Raw genomic sequence first — 12,198 nt, forward strand, 5'->3', positions numbered from 1 at the left:
TGCTGCAAAGCCCCAGAGAAGGTGCCAGGGCTGTGTACGTACGGATGCAGTAGTCCCCGCTCTCGTAGTAGCCGGGGCAGCACTGCGAGCGCCGGCGGTACATGGTGCGCAGCCCCCTGCGATAGGCGGTCTTGTAGCTGATCCTGCGGCACGAGACACAAACCATGGGACACTATTGAAAATCAATGCCTCCTGCTGCAATGATATTTGTGTTAAATTATAGTAAGGCTAGCATTCAATAATTATTTTTAAATGCATGAAAGCTTTTTGATAATAAACGCCACAATAAGGGAGGAATCGATACTCGTTCTGAAGCTTGAAATATGACTCGTGTTATGAGCTCCGTGCTTGTGACAGCCACTGGAGCTCTTCCTGGGGCAGCTGCTGTCTTAAAACATTTTCCCAGTCCTGCTGCAAGGGCAAGGAGTTTCTTCAAGAATAAATGATTTATTTTTGCACATCAGCAAGGTCAGATCTCATCAGTGGAAGGAACAGAGTCTTCTGCAGAGACCACTGTGTCAGCTGCTACACAAAACCTTACCACAGTGGCAAGTGCTCTCAATACACAGCTTGAGAAGTTAACCCCAGGTGAATTGTTCCTGCTTTCTAACCCTCCCAAGGCACCTCTACCTTGCAAAGTGTCATTATAGTCCCACCACAATACTGTGGTCCACAGAAATTGAAGTGTTTAGCATTCTGAAGCATTCCTATATTTATTCATAGCATTAGCAAGGATACCACCATAGAAAGGTAATATTTAACTGCATATTTAACAGCAAACACTTCAAAACAGCTTTGCTAGTTTATGGAAATTACCTCAATTGAACAGAATCTATTGTCCCTCATGTTGGATAAACTGATCGAATTTACTCTGCTGCATTCCAATCTATACAATATTCCAGAAAGCTCTGCAGCTCTGCTCACTTCCAAACACTGGAACACAGCAGCCAAAAAGCCAAGTCCCACTGGGATGGTGCTGAACAGCCAACTTGCAACTGAATTCATGAGACTTGAGATAAAAAAAGGCTTCTAAAACCCCCTTGAAAGACTGTGAATATTAGTGGATATTTATTAGGATACTTTGGAAGCAGAATGAACAGAACAGAAATATCCTGCAGCCTGGGAAAAATTAACTCTTTAGTACAAGTTTTCATTCAGTCCTAGAAACAGACCCATCTTCATTTAACCTGATTTTCAGTGCAGAATTGGGTGCATTAATTCTAACACAGGTCCATTTCTAATTATCACTCAAATGCCTCGTTATTTACAATTTAGGAGGTGTGTGGACTTCCTTTTACAAACCTGGACATGCACCAGTCACTTGGAAAAGAGAGTTGGTCACATCTGGTCAGGGAACAGACACTTCCAATCCCATGGCAGGGCCAGTGGAATGATACATTCTCCTGCATGGCCCCATGGGGGACTGACTATCACTTATCTCACTCAAAATTCAGGCAAAAATCTCTGTATTTCTGCTCAATGCCCTGGAATTCCAAACACACACCTTTGTGTACACAACTGTATTGGAGCACCACAAATATTTTGGGTAAACAAGAGGTGTGTGAGGAGATGAGAAGGCAGCAGGAAGCTCAGGTTTCTGAGGATGAGCTCTTACCTGTGCCTGGTGCACTTGAACCAGTTGAGGATGTCTGTGCATCGTGTGTAGTAGATCTGGTCAAAGGGGTGAGCGTAGGATTCCTGCACGGTCACGGCGTAGCTGAGGGTGGACAAGGAAAGAGGTGAGAGGCTGGGAAAAGCTGCAGTTCCCTGTAGCTGCTGCTCATGGAACTCCAGTATGAAACATGTTTACATCAAGAATCTTAGAAATTTGGGTATCAGCAAAGAGCAGAAAAGGGCTTCCTTCTGCTAGACCTCTTCCTGAAGTTTGGAAATGTTTGGCTTCATGATATAGGCATAGAGATATCTCTGTGAGCAATAAACCATTCTCTTTTAGTAAAAAAAATATTACTAAAATTCATGGAAATTTAGAAGGTGAAAAGTGAATGGATATGGGCAAAACCTGGGCAATTTGGTAAGAAATCACAGAGCCCCATCAGTAGCAAGAACTGAGCAATCCTCCCAAAACACCATTTAGCCATGCAACAGGTTCTATGTTCGTTATTGTTTGGGCCTCTCACATGCTCCAAGAACCCAAATCTCATGTTGGGGCCAGTGGTGGCAGAGCAGTGCCCCACAGCAGGTGTGTGCAGTGCTCAAGGACTCCTCTGCCAGGTGCTGATCTGGACACAGGCCACACTTTATCAGACCTACATCATCTTTGGATAACAATACACAAATCACCCTGGGCAGGTCAGGACCCAGGAATTAGATCCTCTAGGTCACTCATTATATGGATTGTCTTAATTCTGCAGCTGATTTCCCTCTCATCAGCAGGACTGCAGATGTGATTAAGCCCTGGGAGATTGCACCCACAAGGCAATACCAAGATATTTGCTTGGAGGGGCTGAGTGGCTTGAAATCGAAGATTGGGCTGTTCCTGCCCTGCTTGTTGTGACCCCTCTGACAAGCCAAGGTTCCCCTAGATGCTGCTTTGCCCTCTTTGCTGGCTTTGACAATAATGTTTTTACTTCTGCTAATGCCAAAATATAAAATATTTACATTGCTCATTATTAATGTAAGACAGTAACACTTGCAAATCTCAATTATTATTTTACGATCCCGTTTATTATCCAGCAATAGCCCTAACAATCTTTTCCCTTTGATTTATTAACATCTAACTAACAAAGTCATCTTGGTCAGTACAACCAATCAATTTTGGTATTTAATTTTTGTTTCTCCTTGATTGGGTCTCTAGGTTGCTGACTTTCTTCAGACAAAATCAATATTTTATTCCTGTGCTCTGAATGCACTTCCAGCACGCAGACTGCAAAATCCTTTTCCTGCACAGTTTTTGCTTTGCAGTTGCATTATCTACAATGAGTTAATTCTCTAATTAAGGCCTCAAAACATAGTCATTAAAAACAATTCTATTTTTACCTTTGTTAAGGGGTGTATTTTGCTGAAGTGTACAGCAATTCAGATTTGTGTGGAATTGAACCAGAGAGCAGGACTGGAAATGTAGCAAGTTAAACTGAGAAGTACAGGACCTTTAGCCTCTGCAAACAGCCCCTGTTGAGCGTGAACCCCATCAAAGGCTGTGGGTTTCTCTGTGCTCACAGGAACTGGCCTGCTCAGATCCACTTTTAGGACCAGGACACTGGAACAAGAGAGAGAACAAGAAATTCCAGGGCCTTTCATGTTCAGTGCTTTCGTTCGCTCTTTGATGCCGACACGAATTTGGCAGGAAGAGCCCTGAAGTTCAGGGCAGACAAAAACAGCCAGGATGTTGCAGCAGGAAGAGCTTCAAACTTTCTCGCTGGACAACAAGCAGAAAAAAACTGGACAGAACAAGGCCAGCATTTCTGTGGCTCTCTCCATGATGGATGCAAACATTTCAGTGCACTCCTGTAGCTCAGACTCTGGAGGAGCTTCCCAAAGGGCACAGGGGGATGTGGTCAATAGCTGCAGCCTTAGAACCAATTCCTTGGGATGATCCAAACCCTCCAAGGCACTCCAAAGCACTATTTCTCTAAAGCAAATCTCTTTGCTGAGATGTGGTGCTATTTACCAAATTACGGCTCTCAGCTTGCCTTCTAAATGTAAAAATATGAAATGGATGATTAAAAAAATAAAAGTTGGCAGGTTACACATTACCTTTCCCAGTGACTACAAACATTTGGATCATCTGGATTTAGGGACAGAGTAGTTTTGAGCAGGAAAGTGAGAATAAGCCCTCTCAGAATCCACTGGAACAGCACAGGTGCCACCATTGTTGTACCTGGAGAAAGAGAAGAAAGTAGAGCCATTAGAGACAATTTTGAAGAAAATATCCTTCTAGGCCTTTTCCTCCTTACTTTTGTGCAAATCCAAATACTGTGGAGCTATTCAGAAACCGAAATACTTGAAAAAGCAATCAACTAAACAGTAAAATGCTTTAAAAGTTCAAATCCATTCTAAAAGGAATTTATACATTTAAACCTAATGAAAGCAATGAATTTGATGATTAAGCCACCCAAGATATTGATAGCCCAAATGATTCTTCCAAAGAACATTTCTGATACTGATTATTTTTATGACAGGCTGTCTGTACTGACAAATAAATCACCGAGGTATTAAAGCAATCTATTCTTCCATCAACCTACAGGCAAGTGGGACAATACCCAAATGCCCCCTTTGATTTATTTAAATGGGGTTTACAGGTGTCAATATGGCCTGGATGTGAGACTCGTGCTTATTGCATGATGGAAGGAAAATCAATGCACTCCTCAAGCCCTGGATGGGAAACCACTGAGAATTACAGAGGTCAGTGCATTGGGGTACATGACACAGAATACTGAACATGAAATAAAAATATTTGCATTGAAGCTGGAGAGAGGTTGTACAAAATTCACTGGGTGTGGTTTCTTCATCACCTTCCTGTTACATCTGCTTGGGGCTTTGAAACCAAAGTTGTGGTGTTGGCCTAGAAGTCTCCAATGACACCAATCAAAAATTCAAAATAGATAGAAAATAAAGTTGCTTTTTTTGTAACAGCATTAGAGGTGTTAATCTGTAAAACATTAAGTCAGGGAAAAGTATTTTTAAATATCCATTTCAGGCATTTACACGGACACATAATTCACCATTCAAATCAGAAGTCCTAGAAATTATTCCTGGCAACAAGATTGCCCTAAAAATAGATTAAATCTTCATATGATCATCAAAAAAACACATGGCTCATTGCCTCAGGGTCCAGAACAGCAAAGGGATGTTAAGAGGTTTGCTCTGCAGGGCCCTGATATACAACCCAGCATAAAGAAGCCATCACAAAGCAGAATGAAGAGCCAGGAAACTGCTCAGAAATTGCCTCCTGACCCAGAGCCTTCTTAGGCAGTTCAAGGACACCCATTGCCTTCAGTGGATTCAAGTCAAAATCCCAATGGGAGCAATAGCTCATCTTTTAAATTATTCCTAGAGCGCTGCTAAACCCAAAGATAGGTCTTGAGCCATGTAAGTCATATTAATGTTAATTAACGTGATTTAATGCTCATGTTCCTCATGAAATGGTTTTAAGTTAAGGAGTGACCATTTTTTACCTGTGGGCTTTTCCAAAGTCCCACAGCAACAATGCAAAAGCTTAGTCTGGAAATCCAGAGGGCTGACAAGGCAAGGGTGTATTTGTGGAAAAGCCAGTGCCTATCCTTGTCCTGGGCACTGCATGTCCATGGAGGAAAAGTGTCTGCAGGGGCTGAGCTGCAAAAATTCCCAATGTTCCAACAGTCAGAACTGTGGGAGAGTAAAGCTGAACATTCCCTGAGCACAGTATGGACAATGGATGTGAACAACCCAAGGACGAGGCTGCACAAACTGGCAGCCCTTTAACACAAATCCCTCCCAAAATGCCTTTATTTGTGACACTGGGCAGCACTGCAACAATGCCAAAGCACAGGGATAAGTGAAATTTGGCACTGTATTTCCAGGCTATAATTTACCTTTACCTTCCTTCTTCATCCTCTGCACCTTTGGTACAGGGCAGGGCTGAGCAAATGGGGCTGAAGGAAAGCTCCTTCTGATGGGCAGGTGTGGGCAAAGCTGCTCCAGGAAATGCAAATCTTCAGAGAGGGCTTAAATCTAAACACAGTTCTGTGATCAGTTTGTTAACTTCTGGAGAGCATCAACAGCCTGGGTCTGTGCTACATTAATTACAGGCAGAAAGGCAGCCTGACTTGAAATCAGTAATTCATTGCCTGCATTTGCTTTCCATCAGTTATCAGGAACTGAAAGGTAAATAATAATTAATTCAAGCTAGAAATCAAGCTTCTCCCCCACTCCAATTTTTTCTCCTTCAGTACCAATTGAAGCCAGTGCCCTTGAGTTCAGGAGAAAGCAAACCTTCAAGAAAGATTTGCTTAGAATACACCAGATGCTAAGAAAGAGGCTCTTAAGATCACTCATTCTTGCTGAAAACTACCCATTCTTTATATTGAATTTTATATATCCTTTATATTAAAGTACTCCCTACAAAATAAAAATAAATGAGAATAGAGCCCTGCTGCCTCACTCACTCTAAAGAGAATGAGGTCTAACGCAGCCCCATATTTGAATTCTATAGTTCTCAGAGACCTCAATTTGTTCTTAAGGAAATGATGCCTCAGTTTAGTTTTTAAATCAAACAAATGTCAAAGAATTATTTATAAGCCCTAACAGCACCCAGAATATTTTTTGCTGTGTATTAGAAAGAGGTTCCAAACTGTTTTCTAAACTTTTATTGCTAATGCTCTGTTATTATCTGTCTGTGAGGGAGCTGCTTTGTGTCATTAATTTCTTAACTTTGTAAGTCAGATTGAAGATCAGAACCATCCAACTCCCCAAATCCAGCAGAACCTCATTCATCTCAAGTGTCTCTTTTTGTAACTCAAATGAAATATTTCACTTTGATCACTGTTAATAGAAAAGTCCTCACACCAAAATGGAATGGTTGCTATTAAAGGAGTCAGAATAAAACTCTAAAAATAGGAGCACACATATTAAAAACCAATATCAAAAAAGAATCCAGTAATGACATCTAATGCTGGGCATTCAGCTTTCACTGCTCACCACAGCACACAGGAAATTCCTGCCTCAAATTCAGTGTTTGGGGCAGATTCTCCTAGGAGGCAGCACCAGCCTTGAGGGGGACAATGCCTGTACCTTCATTAAAGCTACAGCCAAATTATTGCAACATTTCCAGTGTGCCACTGTCCCAGGACAGGCAGCCTGGGGGGCTGAACACCCAAATAAATGACACAAAGGTGGTGTGTGCAATCCCCACATGGACTCTGAACTTTTGGTCTCTCCAGGCCTAATTTTTCTTTTCAGAAGGGAAAGAAGTCAATTTAGGGAAAATTTGGGAAGAGTCTTTCAATCCAAAGGACAACCAGGTGATTTTTCACAAGTGTCTCACTCTGTTAATTATAACAGATGAGGTATCTGCTAATCCTTAGGCCATTTTCTCCTATCTTCCTCCTTTTTGAAAAATTTCACCATTTCACCTACAATATTGATACAAGTCATTGGTTCCACAACAAAAGAAAGGAAAGCTCCAAATCCTAGCTACAGAAAATCTAGTGGGTGGCAAATCATTAATTTATTTGTCTGTGGAGTCTCTTTACAAAAAGCCTTCTTTGAGGAAACTGCTGGGGTTTGCAAAGAGACCTCGAGATGCAGATGTTCCTTTAGACTTCATGAACATCAGTGTGGAAAAAGCAGTACCCCTGCAGGTAGGACCTACCTGCAAAGAAAATAAGATCTCAAAGAACCCTTGCTGGGTGAAATAAATATCCCATAAAGCTTTTTCTAGACATTGAGGACTTGGTTTTGGTAATGTTCCTGTGAAAAAAAGACCAGTGTGTACTTCAAGTGGCCGAGGGAAAAAAAAAGAAAACTACAGGTTCAATTTCTCCTCTGCTTCCATGTCTGACAGGCTAGAAAATCTAACTAAAAATGACCATTGGAGACTTTCCTGTTCAGGGCCTGAAGTGGTGAAACATTTCATTTTGACATCTCTGTCATAAAATATTTCATAACATGATTTTGACATGAAATTCAAAAAGAATTTCCAGTTCATGACAGAGTTCTAAATTGAATGTTTTCCCTTCAATTTGGGATGAAGTGAGCTCTAAACCAAGCAAAAAACCCCTCAAATTTTGTGTCTAGCTATAAGCAGAGGTGTCCTTTGCTAGCAAACACCCTTCTTAAATCCTTCTGTACTTTTGAAGATCATAAAGTTGAAATGTTTATGCAGTCAGTTAACCTAGGCTGAATTTTCCTCACAAATTTCCAAGTGACTCATTTAGCAAAGAGCCATGTTACAAAGTCTTACCTTAAAGTGCTAAAAATTCCCAGTGGATCCTGTTTTTACAGATCCCCAGCACATGGAGACACAGGGCACATCAATGGGAGAGTGGGAAAAAGCTCTTGGGAAGTCTCTTGGCCCTGTGAGCAATCAGGAAAAACAGAAAACTGGGTCAGAGGAAATGAGTTTGGGGGTGTGGAAACAAATCAAGGCAGAAATGGGACAAAATATTCAAAATAATTAGATAACAGAACATAATTGTGCTATTTCAGACCAATCCCACCATCCTGCTTTCTGGCAAGAGCAGGGAACTCAGAAGAGTGGAAGAACACAGGGATGTAACACATTCCTCTTACACCCTCCCAGCCTCCAGAAATTTGTTTCCTATCACTTCCTACCTACGTTTGTTCCCAAATAGACTTTTCTTTCTTTAATATCCTAACCAGAAAGTCCAATTTCTTTCAAGAAGTTTGATGTGAGACCTTGCAAAAGCATTCTGGAAATCTAACTGCACCTTCTTGATGCTCATGTTTACTTTGAAGGGCTTTCACAAGGTTAAGAAGGCTTTCCAAAGCCATGTTGATTCTTCAAAAATGTATTACATGCATCAAGATAAATAATTCTGTTCTTAATTCTGGTTTCTACCAAACAGGAAAATGAGGTGTGCCAAAATGAAAATGGATCCTAGTATTTGTGTGGGAGCAATTGAGGAAAATGCAAGAGAGTGGTTGAGCCAGGAAACAAAAAGTTGGATTTCACTGGAGAAGCATTAAAGTGACGGAGTGTTTGCTGATTACACTATTTTAGTCTCTAAGTAGTAGCAAGCTTCCAACAAGCTGCCCTTAGTGGCATTCCTTCTTCTCATCCCATCTGAAATTTTCATGATAGTTTAGGCAAGGGATCATTTAAACACACACTTCATTTGGCTCCACATCAGATTTTGTTCGAAACAAGCTGTTATGAAAGCTAAATGAGGCCACAAGTTTCAAAACTGATCAGGGTTTTTTTGGATGCCTCCATTTATGATTAATAACTTGAGATACCATGAAAGGACTGGGTAATTTGCAGAGCTCAGGATACCTGCTCAGAACAGCTTGTTTTAATCTGGGCAGTCAAGAGCAAATCCATTCAACCTCACCAGTCACCTCTAAAAGTTGTTGTCATGACCAACAGAAATATTGCCAGTGACAGGTTGTGGTTTTGTTTGTTTTTTAATGAAAATTTAAAGCTGTTTTAAACAGATAAACACTTCCAGGAAGGATCAGGTACTGAATACAAAAGCACTGACAATGTGATTCTTATCATCTGAGCACAGAGAAATTCAAGTGATGGAAGAAGTAGCAGGAACAGCAGAGTGTGCCCTGGGCTGCTGTGTTCCCTCTGCTGGCACCTTGCACGATTAATGCAGGAGACAGGAGACAAGAATTAACATGTAATTAATATGACTTGAGAAATGAAAGAATAAACATAAAAGTTTGAGATTTTCACAGTTTATGGGGAAATCCTGCATCTGAGTCCTGTGTGCTCAGTCTCCACAGCCACCACTTCTGCTGCATCATCCTGTGAAGTGGGTGCTGTTCAGTACCAACACAGGAACCAATTCCATTTCCAAGATCTCATTTTAGAGGCTCTATTTTAAAGCCTGAATAAACTCATCAGGGTCATAATTGCTGCAGTGCCCTCATGGCTCTGCCTTGTACTCTCTGAACCACAATAGCTCAGTTTTCCAAAACTGGGCTGGGGGGCTGATTTCAATGGGATTTGAACATCCAAAACTCTTAAGTTGCTCTAATTTTTAATCTCCAAAATACATCAGTGTGAGTTGTGCTTGCTGGAGAGAACATTGTTACAGTTCCAGGGATAACTTATGGAGTCTGCAGATCTGCTTCAGCGCTAGCGCTTTCGGAGCTGACTCTGGAGTCATCAGGAGGAGCTTGGCCACAGCTAAGTGAGAATAAATAATGAACTAAGTGCTGCTTAATCTATCAAATGTTATTTTTGGAAGCTCAAGATTGTGCCTTCAGTGCTCTCAGAGGAAAACTGGGTCAAAATACCAGAGATGTGTCAGAGGCAAGGAATCTGGGCAATTACTTCAGTTATGGCTAATGAAATATGTTTATCAAGAAAAAGGCTGCTGGATGTGTCTGGGCCTCTGCTCAAATCCCACTGGCAAAGATTCCAGGCCTGACATTGGCTTAGCAGAGTGGGCTGGGCTGAGGGGGCTCAAATTCCCCCCAAGTTCTGCATCCATCTCAGTGTTTTCCATCTGAGCCTACACACAGCCCCAGGCTCTGGAACTTCAGGTGGAATTAAGGACAGGCAAGCTCTCAGAGTCTCAGGATCTTCTCCAGGGGAAGAGGACTGGCCAACCTGCCAGGTGCTTTGAAAATAAGCTTGTTACAAGCTGATAAGTGCTAATACACTGAGGCAACAATGTGCAAACATGTTTGGCACTGCCCATCCCTTCCATGAGGTTATCATCAGCATACAAAGAGGTGCAGAGTAGATTTTGTCAGTTCTTACACAAACTCCATGAGCACTTGTGCAAAGCACAACAACCTATCCAAAAAGCTATTATTCACAACAATGCTAAACTTCTTTTTCCTAAATAATTGAACAGTTAATCAATAGTCCAGCAAAAATATAATGAAAAAATTGCATTAACAACACCTAAAAACACTGCTGAACCGGTGCCCAAATCCACATAATTGCTGGCTCCTTTTCAGAAGGGTCAGCTTGGAAAAAGACTCTGTGATTTTCTGCCCATAATTTTGTACTTGTATACTTGAGTTCCAGTGTAAAACTGGAAGCCAGCCTTTGAACATTTGGCCCTTGAAGTTATCAATGCAAACTCAAGCCCACTGAAATGTTGGTGCTCCTGGGAGTGCCTAAGCCTGAGTTGTCCTTCCAAGCCCTGCCAGGGACAGGGCTGACCTTCCTCTGGCCCCCTCTGCCCAAAGCAGCTTGGTGCTGCAAGGCCACAGAGGCAATGCCCTGGGCCCTGAAGGATTTCACACACTCATTGTCCTGCAGGCTGGGAGACCCTCCTGGGGCAGCTTTCTCTGAACCCCCTGCACTAAAACAGGGAAAACAAGGAAAGTCAGGAGGAGGCACTTGGTGCCTTTGGCTGCTCCCTGCACCTGAGGCTGCAGCAGGGATGGCAGGAAGGGGCCAGGCTCTGTCCTCTCCACTGCACCCAGAGATCTCCCTCAGTGGAATGTTAAAGCTGCTGGAATCTGTGTGGGGAGTCACTCTGGCTCCTGATTGAAGAGTGTATTTATATTCCCTGTCCATGCCTTTTCAGAGATGCCTCCACAGACATTCCATCAGGAGAGAAAGTGTCTGACACTCATCAAAAAGCTCATCACTGAGAAGCCAAATGAGCTTGAATTGAGCTCACAGCCAGCCACCCACCCAGCCCATGTGCAAGATGGCAAACAATTACAGCATATGCCTCTGAGACACTTGGAGCAACAAAGGCCTTGAATCCCCACAACACCCAGGATAAACAAAGCAACCCCAGTGTCACAGCCATGCCCAGATGAGGACTAATGTCTTTAAATATTTCGTTTAAAAACATCAACTATTTATTCCAACAGACTTTGTTACAGCATTTAAAGAGTGCACATAAAGTTGACCTGAAAATCAGAGTAACAAGCAATAAAATAAAAGGATGTTCAATAGACACACCATGAAATAAATTAACTGTGATCTGTGAAAGTGCTGTGAAAGTCAGAAAAGAAAAAAAGCCATTTGAAAATGCAAAATATCCTTTACAGTTATATATTTTTCTAAAATTACTTCTATTTGTCATGAACAATTGACCCTTTCTTTTTGTCTTCATTTATCTCAGAAGAAAATAAAATGAAACAAACAGCAAAAAAGTCCCAAGTACAGTGAACAGCTGAGCCAGGGACAAATTAAGTAACACAGATTGATGGCTGTTGATCTACAGCAGTACCATCACATCCCAATGCTATAGCTCATATTTCATTTTAAGACCCATCTCTTCTTTTCCAGAAACAGTGCAGTATTTATGGGAGAAGGCTGATTTGCAAGCCTTGGAGCTGCACTGAAAATCCAGATTCAGTTTTTCCAGTGCGGCTTTAAAGTTGGTGCATTCCTTGGACTTTTGAGGTACCAATCCAACTAAAACAAAACCAAACACTGGAATAAAATTAACACTGAAACTAAGTATTTTTTTTTTTTTAATGCTGCGGACAGGGAAAAGCTTTTTATCTTCAGTATCTTCACCAGGCAGAAAGGAAATCATGTTTGCTACCTCTGCATCTCCACCTTTACTGACCCCACTGGTCCAGCTGCAC

General features: G+C 41.8%; 1 protein-coding gene across 7 annotated transcripts in view; it reads right to left on the reverse strand.

Moving 5' to 3' along the window:
- Positions 1-12,198, reverse strand: part of MEGF11 (multiple EGF like domains 11) — a 250,824-nt gene that overhangs the window by 186,482 nt on the left and 52,144 nt on the right. For all 7 annotated transcript variants that reach the window (XM_063169985.1, XM_063169987.1, XM_063169984.1 and 4 more), the window contains exons 2-5: positions 7,901-8,013; positions 3,715-3,838; positions 1,616-1,717; positions 43-143 (exon numbers count right to left, since the gene is read on the reverse strand). In XM_063169985.1, the coding sequence (XP_063026055.1) occupies positions 43-143; positions 1,616-1,717; positions 3,715-3,830 (319 nt within the window). In that variant the 5' untranslated portion in view covers positions 3,831-3,838; positions 7,901-8,013. The remainder of the gene's footprint in view (positions 1-42; positions 144-1,615; positions 1,718-3,714; positions 3,839-7,900; positions 8,014-12,198) is intronic.

The sequence above is a fragment of the Melospiza melodia genome, chromosome 15 (assembly GCF_035770615.1).
Source record: "Melospiza melodia melodia isolate bMelMel2 chromosome 15, bMelMel2.pri, whole genome shotgun sequence".
Lineage (NCBI taxonomy): Eukaryota > Metazoa > Chordata > Aves > Passeriformes > Passerellidae > Melospiza > Melospiza melodia.